Source organism: Myotis yumanensis, unplaced genomic scaffold, assembly GCF_028538775.1.
Source record: "Myotis yumanensis isolate MYYU_CA2020_CCGP unplaced genomic scaffold, mMyoYum1.0.hap1 SCAF_6, whole genome shotgun sequence".
NCBI classification, from domain to species: Eukaryota; Metazoa; Chordata; class Mammalia; order Chiroptera; family Vespertilionidae; genus Myotis; species Myotis yumanensis.
In genome coordinates this window covers 29,154,663-29,179,833 of record NW_027223757.1, presented here as the reverse complement: position 1 = coordinate 29,179,833, position 25,171 = coordinate 29,154,663, and the positions used below count along the sequence as shown (strand labels likewise).

Genomic DNA, 25,171 nt, shown 5'->3' with positions numbered 1-25,171 from the left:
CATACATATCTAATCAGAACAGGTTTCTTAAGATCATTAAAAAGCTTGTTTTCTTGAACATTTTAAATATTCCCCTCCTCTACCTACCATCTTGCCCACACGAGAGAATATACAGTATTTATAAAAGAACACTATTTCCTTGGTGAAACTGGTCCAAGCCTAGACTAAACCAGGAGGGATAAGCAACACCCGATTCCTGCTTGATCCTGCAGTAGGAGAACCAAGAGTAACTTCAACTGAAGTTTATATTTTCCAGGACAAAACACTGAAAATGTTGGGGCCTTGGGGAGAAGTACCTTTTCATTATACCTAATGCGCAAGGTGTGACTGCAATGCTAACTTTCTACTTCAACAAAACGCCCCCTTTCAGGAGTTTCCCTTTCCATACCTGTTTCAAAATGTCTGGTTATTAAGGTGACATCAGGGTCTCCTAATTCTTCTTGGAGATTGAAAACACTAGCCGAAACCGGTTTGGCTCAGTGGATAGAGCGTCGGCCTGTGGACTGAAAGGTCCCAGGTTCAATTCCGGTCAAGGGCATGTATCTGGGTTGTGGGCACATCCCCAGTAGGAGATGTGCAGGAGGCAGCTGATCGATGTTTCTCTCTCATCGATGTTTCTAACTCTCTATCTCTGTCCCTTCCTCTCTGTAAAAAATCAATAAAATATATTTTAAAAAAAAGAAAAAAGAAAAAAAAAAAGAAAACACTAGAAAGTAGGAAATGGATCAGGAAGTACACAGTCTAGCCCTTTTAAGAGTACAGCTTGAGCCCGGCTGGCGTGGCTCAGTGGTTGAGCGTTGACCCAGGAACCAGGAAGACATGGTTTGATTCCTGGTCAGGGCACATTCCCGGGGTTGTGGGCTCGATCCCCAGTAGGGGGTATGTAGGAGGCAGTTAATCAATGATTCTCTCTCATCGCTGATTTTTCTCTCTCTCTCTCCCTCTTCCTTCCTCTCTCTGGAAAAACAAACACATGTTAAAAAAAAAAAAAGGATACAGTTTGAGTTCAAATCCAGACCTTGCAGCCTGTCACCAGGTGACCACAGGCAGGCCCCTAAACTCCTCCCTGTCCTTCTCACATGGAAATAGAGGTAGTAAAACCTAACTTGGATGGATATTAGGGTGATTAAAAAACATCTTGTAAAGTGTTTGACACAAAGCAGGGGCCACAAAAATGTGAGTATTTTTCCTCCCCAACTTTCCATTTTCTCCTGTCTGCACGTGTAGATATCCCTTTGACAATATCCTATTGATATTTTTTCTTAAATATGCTATTGATCTAGAAGGCAGCAGAGGATAAGGGTTAAGAATGCAGACTCGAGCCAGGCTTCTGAAGTTCAAAGATGGGTTGTGCTGCTCACAAGCCCTGGGACTTAGGGCAAGTCATTTAACTTGTCGGTGCCTGTGTTTATTCATTAGTGATATGGGGATTATGATAGCAACCCACTTCATAGAGTAACTGGGGAGATTACGAGCATTGAAAACAGCATCTGGAACATTACCGTTAATATCCACGTATCTTGTTCTTACTTTAAGTTTAATCCCAAATAAAACTGCAACTGGGTAACAAATAAAAGTGTGTTTTTTTTTTACTTTTATTTTTTTAAAAACAACAACACTTTACTTCATATGTTGCACACGTAGCACATTATACAAAGTATTCAAAGGAACATTTCAAACCTCCTGGGGTACTAACTAAATTGAACTTTTTAGCATTGAATTGAGAAACACAGCAAACAGAAAGGACTACATAATGCCAGCAATATGTCAACATCACATTTAAATCGGTGATTAAGTTCTAGTTGGTGTCACTAATATTTTACACTTGGTTCACCTAAGGTTTTCTTTAAAAACAAATGAAAGCGCTGGTAGGGAGAGGAAATGGGTGACTGTTATTAAGTTTTTCAAGATGAAAAGTTCTAGACTAGAGTGAGGCTGCAGCTCCATAGAAGACACTTAACAATGGTGACGATGGTAAATTTTATGTTACGTGTTTTCTACCACAATTCAAAAGTAAATTAAATTGTAAGACATCTGGGGGCTACATTAATGCTGAAAGCCATATATCTAAGATGAAAAATAGGTCGCAAGGATTTTTCAAAGAATTTTAACCACATGCATGTGTAATGTGTTCGCTATTTTCCAATATCCAGCCTTCTCGCTAACCATGCTTTTTATTCTCTCATACTTCCTACATAGTCCCTCATGCCCTGTCTTATAAAAGGTACTAAGGAAACACTTATACTTTGGAATAAAGGAAACTTCAAGGGTATCCACGTCAAACCCTAGAGAGTCTGGGTTAGGGAAAGCCATTGACGAGAGCCCAGGCCGAAAAATTGTTGTAAGCCTAGAGGTGCAAACTCCTTTCACCTAACCAAAGAAATAAGAACTAAAACTACAATTTATACTCCAAGCGGGAAACAAATCAGGAAAATGTCTAAGCCAAAAAGCGGTCACGTTCCAGGACTGAGCCCTTAGTGATAAAGACCGGATTCGTATCACAGGATGAAAAAAAACAAAACAAAACAAAACCACTAAGGGAAATAATAGGCAAAGGAAATAAAATAATGGACTTTCCTGACATGGGCTCTCTGACCCAGGCCAGAAGGAATTCTTTAGTGCCTTTTAAAAGTGTTTAAAAGTGGCACCACTCCAAAGGAAAATGAATTTAGGAAATTATCCACCCAAGTAAGGCGTATAAACAATCAGATCCTCTCTTAAAGCAATAGGAACTCACACTGTCTCATCCCAGCGGGAGCCCTTTTGTTATGAGATGGATGAGAGAACACTGCTCCTTTCCTCCATATCCCCCTTAGGAATTACCTGTGGCAGACAAAAGTAGAGACTCAAGGCAACAATTCTACATTTCATCCCAGTGGGTGCGAGTCTTTAAAATATGTCATTTACAATAAGAAATCGGCGAAGTCTATAGCATCGCCGCTCCTTTAAGCATGTTTTCATAGAAGGCTCCGTGAAAAGGCCTTGCTTATCTGAGTTCACTTGCCCTAGAATAGGGGTGGGCAACCTTTTTGTGAGTGCGTGCCAAAACCAGCAAAATCTCTGACCCAAAATTCTCCTGTGTGCCAACCCTAATTTTTTGAGAACATGTTACGCCTACTTGATATCTCTTAAGGTGTACGTATGTGAAGAACCTTGAAGAAATAATAAAATTCATTCGAGCAACAAAAACATAGTATATGATGATGAAAAATACATTTATTTTTTAATGTATACATGTACACTGATAGTCCGACAGAAAACTTTATGACTCCATTTGATATTATCAGTGGGACTTTTGCTGCTGCATCACTGATGACAGAGATTTTACATCACGTTTATATTTCTTGAATTTCAGAGATATGCACGAGCTACTACTTTCATCCGTCAGGCTACTCCTATTACGAGACTTAACAAAATTCATCACCGAGAACAAAGATTCACAAGCGTATGTGGATGAAACCAAAACACTGGTCGGATTTAGGAAGGCAGGGAGAGTTAAGGTAGAGGCATAGAAATTGCTCTTCCCCTCTCTCGTCAATCCATGTCTATGGTCTTTAAGATAACTTGTTATGTAAAATTATTTATTTATCTAAGATGCACCTACACTGAATTTATCTGAAAAATAAAAAAGTCGATATTAAGAAAAAAATTGTAAATGGAAGATTATAAGAGAGGGTTTCGCGTGCCAGCAAAAATTACTGGAGAGCCATGTTTGGCACACGTGCCAGGGGTTGCCCACCCCTGCCCTAGAAGAACCTATCTCCCTGGGACAGGGTGGAGGCCTCAGATTCTAGACAGCTCAACACATTTAAACCTAAAGTGCAGCGTGGATTAAACAAACAATATCATATTTTCTAGACCGCACAGGAAGCAAGGGAGTCTCCATTTAGAAATCAGATGTTACGGTTTATATTTATCTGTGAAAGGTGGGCCCTGACGGTGAGGCCATTCACTGTACAGTTGGCTATTTTAAACCAGTGATGGAAGGTTTCAATATTTATGAAACCACTAATTTCAATCACGACAAATATACAAAAAGGTAACACTACGATCATTCTTTCCCATGAATGGGTTTTACCCCTACAATGAATGATAAATGCTCCATAAATAAATCAGTAGGCCATAATGATCCTTTCTATCCACCCATATGTAGAAAGATTCGATCAAGAAAAAAACTCATTCTACTGGGAGGCAAAGAATGAAGAAGATTATTTAGTCTCCTTAATATTTAATGCATATAGAGGAAATGTGTTTTAATTCCATCTAATGCCATATTTAGGAAAACAGAATAAAAGAAATTAAAGTATGTATGATAAAATTATTATATATTATCTCTATTCACAGAACCTCTAACACTCATTGGTCTGATTAGGTTCAGTAATAAAATACACAGGTACAAAATAGCTGAATTACACACAATCCCCACCTGCCTCCTCTTTGTGTCAGTGATGCCTCCATACTGACCTTTAAAAACACTGCTGCCATACACAGCAGACAGTAAGAGTTACTCAGGTTCATTATCCATTCATGAGGGGATGGGACCTCACCCTGTCCATTAAAATTGGTGAAATATTCATTTTGTCTATTTTGGTTTTTCAAGATTCCTTGATGCACTTAAGCAGCTCTCAATGATATGAACACAACGAATTAAAAATTCTTATCTATCCTTTACCCCCCAAATTCCAGCATTTTCCAAATCAGAAACATCCACATGCAAACACCTCATGTATGAGATGGGATAAGCCTCATCAAAAGTCTTTCATTAATTCATTCATTCTACAAATAGTTACTGAATGTCGAACATAAGCCAGGCACTATTTATTCTTGTTGCTTTGGGATGGTTATCAGAAAAGAATAAAAAAATCCCTATTCTCATGGAATTTATAATCTAGTAGGAAGGGGAACCAGATAATAAACAATAGACATAATTTGTAACTGTGAGATGGTAAAATGTACTATGGAAATAAAAAAAGTAAGGCAGTACATCTACACAACAGAATACTACGCTGCTGTAAAAAAGAAGGAACTCTTACCATTTGCAACAGCATGGATGGAACTGGAGACCATTATGCTAAGTGAAATAAGCCAGTCAGAGAAAGATAAATATCACATGATCTCACTCATTTGTGGGATAGAATGAACAACATAAACTAATGAACAAAAATAGATCCAGAGACACAGAAGCACAGAACAGACCATCCAACCTCAGAGGGAGGCGGGGGTGGGGGTGGGGTGATAAAAGAGCAACCAAAGGATTTATATGCATGCATATACGCATAACCCCTGGATACAGACAGTAGGGGGGTGAGAGCATGTGCTGGGGGGTGAGAGCATGTGCTGGGGGGTGGGAACGGCCGGGAAGAGATCAATGGGGGAAAAAGAAGACATATGTAATACCTCAAACATTAAAGAATTGAAAAAAAAAAAAGTAAGGCAGAAAAAGGGAAACCAAGAGTGCCAGGGGCCCTACTTTATACCCACCAGGATGGCAATAATAAAAAAGACAGATAATAACAAATGTTGCCCAGAGTGGAGAGAAATCGGAACCCTCGCACACTGTTGGTGGGAATGCAAAATCATGCAGCTGCTTTGGAAAACCGTCTTGGCAGTTCCCCAAAATGTTAAACATTGACTTGCATGTGACTCAGCAATTCCATATCTAGGTATATAACCAAGAGAAGTGAGAACACGTGTCTACACAAAAACTTGCACGCAAATGTTCACAGCAGCATTATGCATAATAGCCAGAAGTAGAACAACTCAACTGTCCATCACCTGGTGGACAAAGTGCGGTACTTTCATACAAGAGAATATTATTCAACAATATAATGAACTTGCGTACTGATGCATGGTACATGAATGAACCTTGAAAATATTATGCCAAATAAAAGGAAGCAGTCACAAAAGACCGAGTATTTATTATTATATGATTCAACTTACATGAAACAGAGAGAATAGGTAAACCTACAGAGACAGAAAATAGAACTGGGGTTGTGAGGGAAAATTAGGAGTGATGGCTAATGGGATGGAGTTTCATTTTAGGATGATGAAAATGTTTAAAGTTGATACTGGTAATAGTTGCATAGTTGTGAATAATACTTAAAACCATTGATTTACACATATTAAATGGGTGCATTGTACGGCATAGAAATTATATCTCAACAAAGCTGTTAAAAAAAGAGTGCTGGAGGAGAGATAGGGTGATCAAGTTATACCTGAAAACAACACTACCATACAGGAAAGGCAGGAATGTACAGAAGAAAGCACACACATGCTCCCAGACTCAGGTCAGAGCGATGGGGCTTGATGCCAGGAGGCTGAGCGTGGTTCCCGGGGCTGGAGCTTGGTGGCCACTCTCACTATTGGGGGAGCTGCTGCCTCTGTAACAGCTGCTGCAGAACAAATGCTGAATGCTCTTTTCCCTCACGAGAGGCCTAATGCAGGTCTTTTGTAAAAGCGAAGTGACGTAAAGCGAGTGTTTGAAAAGTGGGAGATGCCTGTATGTGCATACAATGAAATATTTTGCAGTCTAAAAAAGTGAAGAAAATGCTTTCCTATGCTTCATCATGAATGAACCTTGAGGACATTATACTAAGTGAAATAAAACAGTATAATAGGACAACTACTGTACAACTCCACTTACATGAAGTGTCCAATACAGTTTCATAGATGTAGAAAGAAGAATGGTAATTCCACTAGGGATTGGGTGGACGGGACTAAGGGAAGTTGTCTGATAGGTACAGTGTTTCAGTTCTGCAGGATGGAAAAGTTCTGGAGATCTTCACAACAATGTAAATATACTTTACACTACTACACAGTACATTAAAAAAATGGTTAAGATAGTAAATCTTAAGATATGTGTTTTTTACCACAATTAAAAAATAACACTCATGACAAGATTAAGTGCTGACAAGGATGTACAGAAACTGGAAATTTCTGTATTGCCAGTAGAAATGCAAAGCTCTGGAAAATCGTTTGGTAGATGCTTATAAGGTTAAACATGCATTTAATCTATGAGCCCAAATCTCACTCCTCTGTATTTTCCCAAGAGAAATGAAATTTTTGTTCACACAAAAACCTTTACATGAATATTTATAGCAGCTCTATTCATAATTACCCCAAGCTGGAAACCACCCATATGTCCTTCAACAGGTCAGTGGATAAATAAACTAGGGCACAACCATGTCACAGAGTATACCTAACAATCAAAAGGAATGACTGGGACCTGCAGCAACCTGCATGAATTTCAGAGGTGCTATGCTGAGTGAAAGATTTCATGCTGAAGGATTCCAATTTTTATGACATTATTATTATTAATTATTATTATTTGCAACAACACAATGATAGTGAAGAAGAACAAGGCAGTGGTTGCCGGAGGTTAGGAGAGGAGGTGGCGGGTGGAGGGGAGTAGGGTGTGACTATAAAGACTAGCACAAGGGAGATTTGGTGAGTGATGGGACCGCGATATACCCTGATTACAATGATGGTTACACAAACCTATACTTATACTAAAATTTAAAAAACTGGACACACACACATACAGAAAAAATATCAGAGTTATGAACGACCAAGAAAATGACCTCTTTTAAGAAAGTCACGATCACAAATGCAGTGACAAAGAGTGAACTAGTTAGTGGTCCCTTTGTATATCTGCCTCCCACATAAGCCAACTACAGCTACATCTAAGAAAATCTCAGGAGTGGTCAAGAAGAATAAATACATCTTCCATAGGCTCATTGGCCATGGCCACAGTCCAAAAGAAAGGCAAGAAAAAGTTTTGGAAAAATAAAAAACCTGTGTTTTCCGCAAGGACTAAGGTTTGAATAGCAAACACAAACTGGTACTCAACGAAAAAGCTCAATCCTAGGCGCCCAGTTTGCTGGGGAAGTCTACAGGAAATGTTCCAGAGAGGCTACAGGTAACCTTGGGAGAACTAAGGTCTGGACTGTGCAGAAACCATTCCAGTGATCTCTCAGCTGTGACCTCTGCTTTCCTTCTTTAGAGAGAAAGCACCCATAGGCAAGCCACAAATATAAGCCAGTTTTCACACTAAAAGGGAAGGTTAACGGATTTGGGGACCACATTCCTTTGCTCGGGTCTGGAAAAGGTGAACGGTATCCAGAAGGAATGGGGAAATAATACAGTTAAAGGAAGTTACCAAGAGCAATGTTTTGAGGAAGAAAAGAGAAATCAAGACTACCGGAAAGAGGTTGACAGGAGGCAAAAGTTCACACAGAGAAGCGGGGAGCAGGCTGACGCCCTGTGTGGACAGGGAGCTGGGCAGCAGGCGAGAGCGGCGGATGAGAAGAGTGGTACCCAGACACACCAATGCACAGGGCAGAGGACAAGCCTCAGAGCCTGGAACGCCCCCTTTTGCTATTGGATCCCTGTACACAGAACAGCTCCGGGCTCATGGTGGGTGGATCAGTGAACATTTGCTCTGTGCGTGAGAACAAGGAGGACTCTTCAGAGCTGGCAAGAAAGGCCAATCTGTGGTCACAAAGGAGCTCTGACCCACGTGTGTGACCGGCGGGTCTCATCAGAAGGAATGCTGTCTTCTTGTCATGTGTTTCTTAGGACATGAAGAAGGACACGCCAGATGTCTGATTTCTGAACTAGGAATCACTGTCTTCCCTAGAAGCAATCAGGCAGTCCAGCTCGTCAGAAGTCCTGAGAAGGAAACAGAAAGGCATGGAAGGCCGGGGGTTTCTTCCCTTCTGGCTGAAGACCGTAGTACGTGAAAAGGGTGGACCAAGAAAGTGAAGAGCTGCTTGAATTGATGGTGTCCCATTTTCGGGACCATAACATTTGTATAATAATGATCGTCTGTCAGGACATTTGTACAATAACGATCAGTCTGTCTGTCCAGTCCATGAAAGTAGAAACGACAGCCTGGCAAAGCTGACTGGACTGGCCTATTGAAAAGAACCTCAAAGCTGAATGAGGGACGGAGGGAAAGCACCGAGATAATAGCATAAAACCAGGAGGACAGTAGCTCGGACAGAAAAAAAAAGCAGTGGCAACTTCTGGTGCTTTCAGACAAAAGAGTATCTAACAAGTGTGGGCAGAATATGAATGGGGGCAGAGACAGAAGAAGAGCAATAAAGGCGCCCTGAGATGTCAGCACAAGAAAGTAACTCTTTTGAGACGTGGTGGGGCAGGATGCCTGACAACTCAAAAGAGACAGATCAGAGACAAAGGGGAGGTCTAATGTCGGGTGGGGGCAGGCCCATTGGGACACCATCAGGAAGGCATATGCCTTCAGGAAAACACAGAACTGAGGGTGACACATGCTAGGGAACATGTAGAAGTGGGTACACAGAAAGAAAATACAACATACAACATGTTGTTATAGGGGGAAAACAAATCACCCAGTTAGGAGGATCTGGGCGACATCATTCTACATATGGAACATTAAATGAGCAGAAATGCAATATAAACTATCACCAGGGAACTATCACTTCCCTGGACACTTACAAGACACTTAGTTCCTACTGATAAATTCTTATCATTTTCATAACAAGATGAATTCCTAGTCTGGATGTGATTCTAAATAGTAACAATGTGGTTGGTTAAGTGTAATAATAAGAATTTTGGGGCAAGTCACCATGTTATCTTAGCATTAAAAATAGCCATGAGCTAGGAACCTCATCAGGCTTGTTCATCACTGTCTCTAGCACACACTGCATGAGACCAGGTGCTCAATAAAAGCTCACAGAATAATCACTGTCTTCCCTAGAAGCAATCAGACAGTCCAGCTCGTCAGAAGTCCTGAGAAGGAAACAGAAAGGCATGGAAGGCTGGGGGTTTCCCACTTTCACGGTGAGAAAGTGAACTTAGAGCTAGGAACTGGGAGCCCAGGAAGAAGCTGAGGACCATGTGTAGTCAGTGTTGCTGAAGACTGGGATTGCTGCCCTGGAGACAGACTTAGAAGACTGACATGGTCCTTTACAACCTTAATTGAAAACTCAAAAAGTGGTTTACTATATTCACAATAAATAGTGTTTGGCTTTATGTGAACGGGTCTTAATAGTATCAGACTTCAGGTGCACTGTGGATTAAACTGAATCTTGTAAATTAATTGGGGCACATTCTCATCATTCCAGATAATCTAACCAAGCAGTATTGGGGCCACCACTGGCATGTAAGTGAGGACTGCTTGAAGACAGAGGCAATAATGCATTATCATTTCAACTCACAAATGCATCCTTTGTTGGACTTGATACTTGGATCCACCAAAAAACACCATCAGCAAATGAGGGTTGTAAACCTGGGCTCCATGGAGCTGGCTTTCTGATGGACTGGTTCCTGGATTTAAATTTAAGAAAGGAAGCCATAACAAAATGTTTTACATTGCAGAGTTACATCCCTTCCCTGGATTCCTGCTCCTCCTCTAGTAGAACTGTATAGAGTGAAGTCACGTGATTTGTTAGGAGCCACGGTGCTGGCGATGCAGGTTGGGAAAAAGTAGGTTTACAGTTGTGAGTACAGGAAACAGTTTATTCTTGTATTATTATTTATTAACTTCTGTATTATCATCATCATCTCATTGACTGTAAACCTACTTTTGCCTACCCCTGTAGCTATTAGAATCAACAATCATGAGGTGACTGAATGTGGGGAATTTTCATTGCTAAAGTATTGGATAGAGAGAAGTTTATACTGAACTATACTCACAGTGTATGAACACCATTTTTAGACAGAAGGAAAGGCATATCATTATTTAATAGGATTTCTCTGAGTGCTTTTCTTTCCCTCCTTCTCTTTGCTCCAATGTTGTTGCTCCTCCTGATAAAGTTTCCCTGACAACTATTTTATTTGTTTTTGTTTTAATCCTCACCCGAGGGTATTTTTCCATTGATTTTTAAGGAGAGTGAAGAGAGAGGGAAAGACAGAGAGAAATATTGATGTGAGAGAAAACACTGATTGGTTGCCTCTTGCACGAGCCCTAACCAGGGCCCCGGTGGGGAAGGAGCCTGCAACCTAGGTACATGCCCTTGACTGTAATTGAACCCAGGACCCTTCAGGACCCAGGCTAAGGCTCTATCCACTGAGCCAAACTGTTTTGAACTGTAACTTCCTTCCCACATTCCCTATTTCTTGCTTTATTTTTTCTCTTCTCCTGTTCTAATATACTCTCTTACTGGGTTTACTTTCTGTAAACCCCTGCTAGCATGTAAGCTCCATAAGGAAGGGCAGTTCTCCTCCTCCGTTTCCTGTTGTATCACTGTAACAGTGCCTGGCATGTAGTAGGTATCTGAAAGGACAAGTGAGTGTTGTCTACCATGTAAGCAAGGAGCCCTATGTGGACCTGGATGTGCTGCGTGGTTATGGCTGGTTAGGTATCTTCTCTCGCTATACAAATTGGGAAAAGGGAGACATCTTCTCTTCCTCCAAAATGGTGCGAGAGTGAATGATATCTGCAAGTACTTCCATCTTCTCAGTGGACCGAGATAAAGTAAAAATGCAACTAGACCAGTCCTTAACAAACATCACCCTGGGCAAATCCTCTAATTTTGCCCTCCTTTTTAGGTATAGAAAATCAAGCCAGTCAAGAACCAAAATAAGAGACCAAATCCTTCTTATGGCAAAAACTAGTATATGATGCAAACCAATGTATTAGACTCATCTTTCAATGAGCAATCCTTACTGATCTGGCTATGAAGTTATCTTCTAGAGATGCAACATGGCGTGATGGTCTAAAGTATTGGCTATGATGCCAAATTGGTTGGGTTAAAATACTGACTTTGCTTCCTATCTGGTGTGTTTCCTTGGGCAAGTGATTTCCTCGCGAATAAAAGTGGAATAATAGCCCTAACCGGTTTGGCTCAGTGGATAGAGCGTCAGCCTGCGGACTCAAGGGTCCCAGGTTCGATTCTGGTCAAGGGCATGTACCTTGGTTGTGGGCACATCCCCAGTAGGGAGTGTGCAGGAGGCAGCTGATCGATGTTTCTCTCTCATCGATGTTTCTAACTCTCTATCCCTCTCCCTTCCTCTCTGTAAAAAATCAATAAAAAATATTTTTAAAAAAGTGGAATAAACAGTAGCACTTAAACTTCATAGGTTTTGATGATTAAATGAGCTAATGTGAATAAAATTCTTGGAGCAGGAACTGACACAATAGCATTCAAAAAACATTAGCCATTGTTATTATTAGGAAATGCTGAGTACCTTTGGTAAATTAAAATTTTTACCAGATGACTCTCTACAAGTTACTCTGGTTAATAGAAAGCTGATAACTTGCAACACTGTTATCTAAAAATCTAGACTGGCATTCCTTCCCCATTTCTAACAAAACAAATAAAAGTCATGATTTTAATGAAGAGAAGTTGCCTTAGTTTTCTTTAGGAGTATAACTTACTTTCAAAATAGGGTCAAAAGATAGAAACATTTTTTCTTTATTATTTTATTGGCCTCTTAATAGTTTTATATGGCCAGACCAGTTTGGCTCAGTGGATAGAGCGTCGGCCTGCGGACTGAAAGGTCCCAGGTTCGATTCCGGTCAAGGGCATGTACCTTGGTTGCGAACACATCCCCAGTAGGAGGTGTGCAGGAGGCGGCTGGTCGATGTTTCTCTCTCATCGATGTTTCTAACTCTCTATCCCTCTCCCTTCCTCTCTGTAAAAAATCAGTAAAATATATTTTAAAAAAAATAAAAAAAATAGTTATATGGTTGTAATTATGAGTACAGATGTTTTTGATTAGTATTTTAAATTACTCTCTATTTCCAGTATGGTTTCTAAATCTTCAATTTCTTTTGTGAAATCCTAAAGTACCCAAGTGCTCTATTTTTAGTTACAGAGAATAGAAAATAAATAAGCAATTCAAGGCACATGTAAGTGTGCATACCCGGTACAAATTATTGCATAAGACACCTGAAGTGAGCAAAGCTGAGTGAGGGCAAAGCTGAGTGAGATAGTCTCTGCCCTTAAATACTTTACACAGTAAGTTAGGAGCAGATAGATAAACTAGAAAAGAAGTGAAAATATACTTGTCATAACAGCAGTGCAAGCAAAGGAGGAGAGGTTCCTACCCAGCTGGTGCAGAATCAAGGCCAATAGCTTCAGAAAGAAGAGACACGTATGACCCTTGTTTAGGTGGTAGTCTTTCACCAGCTGTAGATGGGGAAGGAGGTACGCAGAGGACGAGGGAAGAGCAATAAGAATGGCCTGGGGACAAGTAGGCTTAGTGCATGCTCAGTGACCTTGTGTGACTGAAGTTCAAGGCCAAAACTAATAAGGCTAGGAAAGGTCAGTTTGGGTTACTTTGAGGAGAGCTGAGGAATCTGAAATTCATTTAGGAAACCATGTGGGGTCAGTCACACTTTTTGAGTACGACGGGACAGAACCCAGTTCCACCTGCAGGAGATTCCCTCGTGGTAGGATCAGAGTGATCTGGAGGGGAGAAGGGAGAGATGGGTGCTCTGCCTACCTATTTCCCCAAATCCGCAACAGCCTCTGCTCTCACCTCCCTCTCAGGTCTTGGGCTGTGTCATTCTAGCAACAGGAGCTCCAACACCTGAGGTTTGGGGGCTGAGGAAGTTACTCCCACGGACCCATTCTGTGTTCCACCTTGTACAGTGAGTTTCTGTCCTGATGCCTTTGGTAACTTCCTGTCCTGGTTACCAGCTCTATCCCCTAGTTCCATAAAAACAAAACAGAACCGAGGATGGAGGCCCTATTTAAGTCTGTTTCCTTATATCCAGCCCCATCTGCCCATGAATACTACCACTTCTGTACCAAGGCGTGCCTGGATTTCCCAATCTCACTCACCTGGATGCTCCGTTACTCTACCCTACCTGGTGGAATGTGTGTCATTTTGGTGTGGGGAACCCACTGTTCTACTTGTCTGGCCTGAGACTTGGAAAAGTGCTATCTTGCTTACTCTGGGGTAAGCCTGTGGCATCCTGAACCTTCTCTGTCAGCCTCACCAGCTAGTCAGGTTTCCCTCGTGGGCTTCCTGCCAGGACCCAGCCTCTCCCTGCCGTCTCTAGCACTCTATAGCTTTCTACAGCTAGGACAGCCAATACCTAAGTATAGCAAAGTGGCTACATGAAATAACTGAGATAGAGGGTAATGAGGACAGGCAAGACAATGGGGATTGAGAAGAAAGGTTGATGTTAGAGACCATCTAAGTAGGAGGAAATAAATAAATGGTTTTAAGAACTAACCAAATGGGAAGATGGTAACAGGTAGGAAAGAGTCAAAGAACTCCATGGTTCAAAGTCTGGATGCTAAACAAAGCCACATCTGCACTGCCTAGGATAGTGGGGTTGGCAAGGGTTCTGCTTTGGTTTGGAACATGTTTGTACACAGTGCTTTTCTACTCCCTCGTCCCTCACTCCCTGTGCTCACTCATAGTATTTTCCAGCACCTTACCTCTCTACAGTGAAAGCTCCATGAGAGCAAGAACCTCGCTTGCTCATTTGCTGCAGAACACTCGGCTCTGGGACAATGCCTGGCGTGCACCACATTTTCAGTGTAGATATATGCAGATCGTATGAATGGATTCTGTGTTAACATGCTGCTCATCAAATGCTTGGGTAAAAGTGCCCTGGAACCTGGGGTTAAGGGATGTGGGTACTGAGAAGAGAGGATGTGATGAGGAAGGACACGTTAAAAGAATGAGACGGGCTAAGACACGTAGTAAAGTCCCCTCAAAGATTTAGGGGAGATGAGAAAGGGAAGAGAGGGGGCAAAAGAGAGCAAGAAAAATCAAAGACAAACAATGACACCTTTTGGAAATCAAGGAAGAACTAATCAGCAATGGCAAATGTAGAGGTTGAAATGGGTGACAATGAAAGAGTAATACTAAATGCATGATTAGGAGGCTTGGAACTACCTCAGTGGAGTGCTAGATACAGAGGTGACTGCTCTGGGGAGAGGAATGAGGGTGTAGACAGAAAGTGGGAGCAGCAGATACAGGTTGGGTTTTTAAGACACTTGGTCTTGATGGTAGCAGTCTATGCAGAAGTTAGAGGCACAACTGTGTTTAGACACAGTTGAAAGATCCAGAGACAGGGACTTTAGTCTACCTTCCACCCCCCAAAAAAGAACAGGAACAAATGATTATGTAGGGGGAAAAAAAGTGTAAGTAACATTATGAGTTCTAGTGATAGGAAAGGGATAGGACCTAGAGATTAGGTGGTACCACACCTAAGAAGGACCCTGTCACTCAAGAAAAGTAAAGGAGAAAAACACCTGCAGTGAGTAAATGGAAAGGGGCCATTCTTTTGCCCTAGGACCTGACAGTCCACAGACCAGCCCAAACAGAGGTGAAAATACAGGTAGCTTTTCTAATTTAACCCCTTGAGCGCCGGGAGCGCTATCAAAGCTTTGAAATGGCGTCCAGTTCTAAGTCTGCTGTTATTAGTGATGATGATATTGCTAAATATGTCAATGTAGTAAAGGTTTCCTTAAGTTTTTTAATATGTAACTTCATTTACTTGCGATTCATAATTTTTTTCCTAAACTGCTGTGAAATCAGCAAAAATGCCTTGGCAATTTTAGCATAGTTCCTAGGATATTGGTTGGCACTCAAAGGGTTAAAGCAAGGTCGGAGACCTGAAAGTCGGGGCACAGACTCATCCTGGCCTACCGGACAAGCTGACTACCACAGCAGGCCGAAGACAGAACTCTTTTTACCTCTTAGCATCACAATGAATGTGTGATTACAATGGCATTTATTACAATGGCATTAATGAATCAGCAATGCATCCCATTTACTACCAATTAAAATTTCCTACAGCAGAAATCCAGACTAGGAAAAGTGGTATTAATCACCTCGTAGTGGAACACAGAAAGATTCATGTCCCTGTAATTATAAAGCCAGGAGTTTAGGAGAAGGAAAAACACAGAAGAATTACTTTTCTTGGAAAGAATTCATCTTCTTGCATATCCCAAGATATTGTGGCTGTTGCCTAAGGTGTACTTTATAGTTTTCCAGATAGCACATGACTTTGGTCATATCCAGACAGCCAGATTTCTCTGTTTCTGAGATAATTTATTAGAAGAAGAAAAGAGTTTTCTCTTGGTTACTTCCAACCACATCGATTTTCCTCTGTGTGTGACCTCTTCCCTCAACGTGAAGGAAACACGACCTACCATTTCGTGCTGCCCTTCATTCTAGGCCTTACTTATACATTCCACAAAGCTCAGCAGGAATTTAAGCCTTAAACTAAACAGACATTTAAGGTGATGATAAAGTACTTTATAACTGGACACTTGATAACCTCTTATAAAATTCCAGTAAAACATTAGCAATAGTGTGGGTTTACAAAGAAATCGTGCAAGTCAATGTAGGAAGCAGATTTACAAAGAACTGTTAACACATCCATGTGGCTTGTTTATATTTTGTCACAATTTTGATAGAAAAACAACCAATGAGGAATCTAATAACTTTTTCAGATTTTTAATGTAGTTCGGTAGTCCTCAGGAACTAGAAATACAGTATCCACCAAGAACTTCTTGGAGCTAAACTTATATAAAATCCTGTATCAATTTGAAAAGGAAAAAGAGAATATGAAGATGGCCAGGCTATCTTCAGTAAATATGGGATAACAAAATAATACTTCAGTGTTTAAAATCACTTTTCCTGAATATTCAGAGTTGGTGGGAATATGTTATAGCCTCCTTACTGTTAAAATAATTGAAAAGAGGTGACAAGGAAAGATGAAGAGGCATTTCACTGCAGCTGTCTTTAGAAGTTAGCAGCCCAGATTCAGGTAAAGAGCAAGAGAGACAACTGAAGAGGTGTCAACCCTGTCTTCTCAGTGTCTCCTTAATGCTACTCTCCAGAGACCTCCTCCCATCTTGGGAAGCCATGGTAATGAGAAGAGCCAGATTCTCCCAATGCGTAGGGAACTGTGAGAGGAGGCACTTAAGAAGGCCAGTGTAGTTCCATTCATAATTGAAGAACAAGGAAGAACAGGGTGCCCAGCAAGGGGTTGGAAGGAGTCAAGGACTGACAACAGAATATGGAATTGAAAGCACCTTAGAATTCAACTCATTCAACTCTGATCTGACTTGCTCAGAGTCACACGGCACCTTGGTGGCAAGGATACTACTATAACCCAGAAGTCCTCACTCAGCACAGCACTCTATCCACCACTTCTTACTGCCTCGTAATCCAAGAAGCCAATAGGAACTGAAGAGGATTCAATCACCAAGCTATCATTATTTCTCTCAGCCAAGTTTCTTTTCTTTTTTAAAATATATAATTGTATTGATTTCAGAGAGGGAGAGAAATCATCAATGAATGAGGGATAATCATTGATCAGCTGTCTCCTGTACTCCCTCTACTGGGAATAGAGCCTGCAACCTGGGCATGTGCCCTGTCTCCTGCACTCCCCTACTGGAATCGAACCCGGGACTCTTCAGTCTGAAGACTGATGCTCTATCCACTGAGCAACACCAGCTAGGGCCCAAGTTACTTTTCCGTTTCTATCTTTTCATTAAGGAAATTTTCCAATATCTACGAGTAGAGAGATGAGAATCATAAACCCCATATACCCATCACAGCTTAAACAATTACCAACTTGTGGCCAATCTTCTTTCATCTATATTCATTCCTTTTCCAGGGTTATTTTGAAACAACTTCTAGGTATAGTATTCTAATTTCTTTTAAGATATTAAATGCTCAAAGATATTATATAGCTGCAAATACATCAGAGACCATTTTCTTTAGGAAGGTCTGTGGCATTTTTTATCTTATTTCACAGCTCTAAAATGAAAGGCCAGCTCTTACCTCGGTGCAGGCCAGTAAGACATGCTCTGTGACCCTGTACACACACTGACGATATTAGACTGTGGTGCAATGAGGAATTTTGATGAAGTGACTGTTTTGGACAATAAGCATGGAAAAAACTGAACTTAAATGAAGATATATTAACAAAATACCACTGATACTGGACACTTGTTTAAGTTGGGCTTAATTCTGGCCTGAGATTTAAAGTGAGCTTCCTCTATGAGTCCATCTGAAAGGTACTAAATGCTATAATTCTTAAGGTTTAAAAAGCCACAAAATAAACTAATGATAAAAAAAAACTTGCATGCCAATGGGGTTATTACTCCCCCAGGACAGAGACTAGCCCTAAAGACATGATAGAAATATAACATTAAGCAATAAATAGAGCAATATTCTTCTTTTATACAGCCATTCAAATTTTGCCCACAGAACAAATACATTAAAAAAGAGAGACATTAAAATTTTTTAAGTTAACAGATAGGATCGTGCTACTGGAATGAAGTAGATAGATATACAATTGAGTCTGAGTGTGTGTGAGTGTGTGTGCATGGATTGGATACTAGCAGCTACAATGATAGCAAATAACATTTCAACTCCTAATTTTCCATTTTACTTCCCCCTCCCTACACATCAGTTTTCATGTGAATTTACAACTATATATCACAAGACTATCTAAGAAAGCCAAAAATGATTAGAAAAAGAAGGCAAGTCAGAATTCATAGTTGTTTCATCCTTAAATGAAATAATTTCACTTTAAATATGAATTAATTTTTTTCCAGAAAAAAAACCCGCAAGCCCCATTTTTTATTTATTTTTTTTTACCTTTTGGCGAATTTAACAATTTATCTTCTCTTCTAACAAAGTTATGATATTCATACCTGCTGAGGTTTCTCTAAATTTGTCACTGGTCTTCTTTTTCCTCCATTTCCAAGGCTTAAAGATTTTACCGATGGTGGACAGTTTCCCTTTCCTCTTGAAGGGAGGCGTCTGGGAGCCTGCCGCAGGGCCATCTGAGTTGGCTATGGAAGCTTTGTCCAGTCCGTCAACTGCATGAAGAAAAGCGAGTCAGAGGAAAGCTGTAATGCCAGTGTGAAGCAATTTCATCCATTCCTTCTTGCACCGTTAACAGCAAGCATGCCCACTTTAATTGGAATCTCAGATAAAGTCTACTTTGCCCATTTCCCAACTGGCTGAACTCCCCTGATATCAATCAGTATAAATGAATCAGAAATCATAGTCCCCTTAGATCATCATTTTGTGGATACAGAGAAGCAGGAGGCTTAGTTAATAGGTAGGGACAGACCAAGTATGGGTCATTGAACCAGCTGAATCTATGTGCAACAGCTACATCAATACTTTGTGCAAAATAGAGTATTCTAAATATTTCTGAAATAGGATGTTTCCCCAAAGGCTAGTTTGGCATTCTCAGTAATAAATATTACAGTTACGGTTTCTCCTTCACAAAGTAAAATTGAGAGCCAAGAAGTTAAATTCTAATTTTCACAATGCTAAAACTATCTTTTGCTTCTATTACAAAAAATTTTTCAGCCTCAAAGAAAACAATAGCTATCACTACCAACAAGAAATGTGGAAAATGTGGGTACTGCAAGTGATAGAACATATCTTTATGTGCCTTGGTCATGTTATTAATCACAAGAAAGGTACAAAACCTAGGTTGCCTTGCACTATGTTCAAAGCAGAAGAAAGACAGTGATGACTTCTTACCCCAACTATCAAATTTTAATGGCAAAAAACTGGAATGAGCCCATATTGGATAACAGAATGTTATTTCTGCAGTGAAATAGCACTTAGCAATTTTTTTAAAAAGAGCCCTTGATACACAGAACAACCTGAATGCATCTCAAAAACATTGAGCTGGGGAAAAAGCAACACGCAAAAAGTGCATACTGTGTGGTTCTATTTATATGAAGTTCTAAAGGAGACAAAATAAATTTATGGCCATTCCTCTCCCCCACCCAAAAAAAACAAAGAGGAAGGAAGGAAGGAAGGAAGGAAGAGAGGGAGGGAGGAAGGGAGGAAGGGAGGGAGGGAGGGAGCAGAACAATAATTGCTTCTTGGGAGTGAGGTAGCAGTAAGAATTGAGAAGAGGTGTGAAGAACTTCTTGGGGTGATTGAAATGATCTCAATAAGGGATGGATTATACAAAACCCATGAAATGGTAATTATGATATTGTGCACGTCACTTTATGTAAAATTTACCTTTAAAAAACTCCATAAGTAATGAACAACATAAACTGATGAACAAAAATAGAGCCAGAGAAAAAAATATATATTCTAGATTATAATAGAAGTAATCCTGTTATTTGCAGATTTTTAATATTTCCTACAACTTTTATGATATCATACTATGTTAGTACAGTTTTGGAATATTATTATACTCAAAATGCTTTTTTCTTGAAATTTTAATGTTTATTATATATAACATTATTAAATTTAAGACAGTTTTTCTTGAATAAAAAAAAACATAAGTAGTGAAGTCCAATTAATAATATTGAAGCTGATGTGTTTATGGGTGAAGTGTACTGATGTCCACTAAAAATAATAAATGGATGGAAAGACAGAATGGACAAATACAGGGTGGGGCAAAAGTAGGTTTACAGTTGGTAGTACTCAAAACAGAGTTTATTCTTATTATTAACTAGTGGCCTGGTGCATGAAATTCGTGCATGGGGGTGTGTGTCCCTCAGCCCGGCCTGCACCCTCTCCAATCTGGGACCCTCTGTGGGATCAGGCCTAAACAGCAATTGGACATCCCTCTTGCAATCTGGGACTGCTGGCTCCTAACCACTCACCTGCCTGCCAGCCTGCTCGCCCCCAACTGCCCCCCCGCCCCCCGCTGGCCTGCTCACCCCCAATTGTCCCCCTGCCAGCCTGCTTGCCCCCAACTGCCCCCCCTGCTAGCCTGATCGCCCCCAACTACCCCCCACTGATGGTCTGCTCGCCCCCAACTGCCTCCCCCGCCAGCCTGATCACCCCCAACTGCCCTCCCCTCCTGGCCTGATCGCCCCTAACAGCCTCTGCCTTGGTCCTGCCACCATGGCTTTGTTGGAAGGATGTCCTGAAGGTCTCCTGGTCTAATTAGCATATTACCCTTTTATTAGTATAGATTAACTAGAGGCCTGGTGCACGAAATTTTTGCATGGGGGGGAGGTCCCCCTCAGCCCAGCCTGCACCCTCTCCAATCCGGGATCCCTCTCACAATTCTGGACTGCTGGCTCCTAATCGCTCACCTGCCTGCCTGCCTGGTCGCCCCTCATTGCCTCTGCATGCCAGCCTGATTGCCCCCAACCGCCCCCTCCCTGCTGGCCTGGTCACTCCTAACTGCCTGCCCTGCCAGCCTTCTCACCCCCAACTGCCCCCCTCTGCCAGCCTGGTCGCTGCTAACTGCCCCCCTCCCCCGCCGGCCTGGTCACACCATGCAGCCTGCTTGTTCAGTCGTTTGGTCGTCCCTCACTAACCCCACTGCCAGCCTGGTTGTAGGCAGCCATCTTGTGAGGGTGTGAGGGTTAATTTGCATATTACCGCTTTATTATATAGGATTATTGTATCATTTTCCATATGAACAATTATAAACCTACTTTTGCCCCACCCTGTACACAATAAAGTAAAATTAGCAAAATGTTAAGTGTTGAATCTAAGCGGTGGATAGGTGTTGGTTAACTGTACAGTTGTTTCATTTTCAGAACATTTCATAACAAAATATTGAGAAAAACAAAACAATAAAACAAAAATGAAATGGCAAGGACTTCGGCTTGCAGGAAGATGGAGCAGATTCATTTTTTTCCTATTCCTCCTGCTAAGTACAGGTAAAAAACCCCGAGTGTCATATATAAAACCAACATAAGAAGACTCTGCAAGGTGAAAAGGAAGTAGACCAGCCTGGGACCTCAGGACCCAAGAAACAACATGGAAGTGAGGTTCCTGGGTTTTCGTTCTTTCCTCATGTACTAGTATACCAGACTTGTCGCTCAAGCAGTCACCAATGGTCTTAGACTAAAAAGGCCTCAACGAAAGCCAAAGGAACAGGAAAGGAACAGCCTAGCAAGACAGAAAACTTTTAAACAATAACTGCTCTACTGCTCACCACAGAAGAAACTAAGACCATCCAGGCCAGCAAAGGCTGAGTGGAGAGACTAGACTGCTACCCTCATGAACCTCGAAAAGGGAACGTGGACTTCCAACCATACTTGTAGTAACGAGGTATCTCTCTTCCTGCTCTCACCCAATACTGGGTAGTATCCAGCCACTGCCCAGGGGAAGCACCATTCCCACCCACTGTGGTGTCAGTGGAGACCACGTGGGGATCTGAAAATCTCACTGTGCCCAACAATAACCAGGAGTTACCACCACCCCCATTTCCACCAACAGGTATCAACAGAGGACAAGTGAGGAACCTGGAGTTTTCCCTCCACCTGGCAGTAAAGAGCTAGCACCCTTGCTTCATATGCTGGAGAGATGTCAGACAAAGCCAGTTTAAATAAAAGTGTTGATAAAATTTAGTCACATCACATAATACAAAAATATCTACATTTCAATAAAAAGATTACTTGACAAACCAAGAAGCAGGAAAATCTTAGACTGAATTAAAAAAAAGACAATTAGTACATGTCAATGTCTAAATCCTTAGGAGTACTCCTTTCAAACAAAAAAAAAATGATAAATCTCATTCTTCTCACTAGTGAAGTCTACTCTAATTTCAGGTAGAAATGTAAATTCTTATGTGTATGGCTCCTAATCTATTTTGCCTTGCCCATGTTGGCCATAGTGCAATAGGGAGGGAGGGAGGGAGAGAGAGAGAGAGAGAGAGAGGGAGGGAGGGAGAGGGAGAGAGAGAGAGAGAACAGACTGATTTTAAAGCTAAACCAGAGTGAAGAAGTAAAATCCTTATTTATTTCACTTTCACTCCTGTCCAACTGCCTTCCTTAAACTAGGGGAAACCCAGGGAGGAACTAAGTGTATGGTATTTCTTTTTCACTGAGACTTTATGCTGAAGGGCTCAATTCTGAACAATTTAAATGTTGTGAAACATAAAGCGCTGACTATTACAAACATAGGAAGTTAACTTTTCATCCCAAATTCACCTCTGTAGCTATAGATACACATCCTAGTTCTCATTTTCTCTCAACCCACATATCCAATTCTCTAATACTCCATAAAAATTCTGTTTTGCACTGGCCAGGTGGCTCAGTTGGTTGGAGGGTCATCCCATAGAACAAAAGGTTGTGGGTTCGATTCCTGGTCAGGGCACCTAAGTTTCGGTTTCAATCCTGGGTTGTGGCACTTATGGGAGGTAACCAATTGATATTTTTCTTTCCTCCCCTCCTCTCCCCTCCCCTTCCCTCCCCTCCCTTCTCCTCTCCTCTCCTCTCTCTCTCTTTCTCTCTCTCTCTCTGTATTTCTTAAATCAATAAAAACATATCCTCAGGTGAGGATTGAAATAAATTTTGCTTTGGACCTGAACAACTTAAGAATAGTATATTTTTCTCCTGAAAACAAAAGTAAACAAACAAACAAAAAACACACAAAAATTAAATAATTCCCTAGGTGCCAGATGGGGAGATTGAGTGAGGTAGTTGATAAGTGAGAAATGAAAGCCTTAATGCTAAATCCATTACTGTATAAGGAATTAACAGCCATTATCTTTCTTTATTATGCATTTGCAATTCTAGACTTTATCTGTACTCTGGAAACAGCCTGGGCCAGTGCCAATGACCACAGCAACAGACTCACACATACTGTTTCCTGAGTGAATGAATCCCCCTGTAATTTTATAATTGGGCTATTATAGTAAACCACACTTGCAATTAGAAACCATGTGCTGGCAACGTTGGCTAAATTGCCATTGTACTTCTCTTACACCATGACCACGAAGGGGACTGTTACCTGCTTTGGAGTAGTATAAACAGGACATTAACTCTATTCTTTCCTGCAAACACCTAGGATACTGCCAGGGCCATAGATATTTCTATAATCTTTCTTTTTGCTGAATTTACCATTACAATTAGTTTGAAACTTTGTAAAAAATTTTCACAAGTCTAGGGAATCTTGCATTACATGCAGACAAGAACAAATTGTCTTGCCGAAACCGGTTTGGCTCAGTGGATAGAGCGTCGGCCTGCGGACTGAAAGGTCCCAGGTTCGATTCCGGTCAAGGGCATGTACTGCGGGCACATCCCCAGTAGGAGATGTGCAGGAGGCAGCTGATCAATGTTTCTCTCTCATCGATGTTTCTAACTCTCTATCTTTCTCCCTTCCTCTCTGTAAAAAATCAATAAAATATATTAAAAAAAAAAAAAAAAAGAACAAATTGTCAGGTTAATTCCAGATGAAAGTCTACATTTCCTGATGGCTTTAAATGTTCATTTTTACCCACTTTCATGTTATCAAGAGTAATCCGTCATTCATCAGAACTTTCCTTTTCACACCTGAGCTCAACACTTCAAAATATTTCAAATATCATCTAAATATTTAAAATATTTTGCATACAGTCATTCATCATTCAAATGCAGCAATTTTATTTTTTAAATGTTTTTATTGATTTGAGGGAGGGAGGGTGAAAGAGGGAGAGAGACAGAAACGTCAATGAGAGAAAAATATTGATCAGCTGGGGCCTACAACCCGGGCATATGCCCTGACCGGGAATTAAACCAGTGACCTCTTGGTGCATGGGTCAGTGTTCAACCACTGAGCACACCAGCCGAACTCAGATGCAATAACTTTAAATGACACAGCTCAGTCTATTTTCTCACTGAAATAAGCTCACACCCAACAAGACTTCCCTACACCACCAACTGCTAAAAATTCAGAGATTACGTGCAGGTTTTATTTTTCATTTAAACAGAAATTTATCACTTAAGTAGTTCCAGTGCAAATGTGACCATAGATGCCAAAACTAAAGAGGCTAGAGAATTACCACATAAAATGAAGCGTAGGTTTGGATAGTCTTCCCTCTGAGATCTGAGGACTGGCTGACATGGATTCTTACAAAAATTAAATCTAATAAAAGAGTTTGTAGAATTTTTATAATATTCGGTAGTTATGTGACAAGTTAGTATTTATTTTAGATTTTTCTCAACACATAATCATTTCAGCCACTGAGGAAGTGAGATAAATGTGGCAGAGTGCTCCAATTCACAAGTTTTTAGGTAAAAGATAATTTGGAAATTAAAAAAAAAAAACTCAATAAAAGAATTCCTGGTACTGATTCTGTATAGACTGATAGCCACTTTGTACCATAGTAGGCAGCAAAAACTGTCTCACCTTTCCTCCAGATATCCTTAAATAGCTAAAGGTTAATGATAATATATTTTTTGAAGCCCAATAGTAACAAAAACAATTAGAGAGAAATCATGTGGTTAAAAAAATGCTTTGACAATACTCTGCTGTACTAAGTATATGCTTATAA

The 25,171-nt window shown here is 40.8% G+C and overlaps 1 protein-coding gene across 7 annotated transcripts in view; it reads right to left on the bottom strand.

Annotated features, from left to right (window-relative positions):
* Positions 1-25,171, bottom strand: part of PHACTR2 (phosphatase and actin regulator 2) — a 238,841-nt gene that overhangs the window by 62,426 nt on the left and 151,244 nt on the right. For all 7 annotated transcript variants that reach the window (XM_070417821.1, XM_070417823.1, XM_070417822.1 and 4 more), the window contains exon 2: positions 18,624-18,791. In XM_070417821.1, the coding sequence (XP_070273922.1) occupies positions 18,624-18,791 (168 nt within the window). The remainder of the gene's footprint in view (positions 1-18,623; positions 18,792-25,171) is intronic.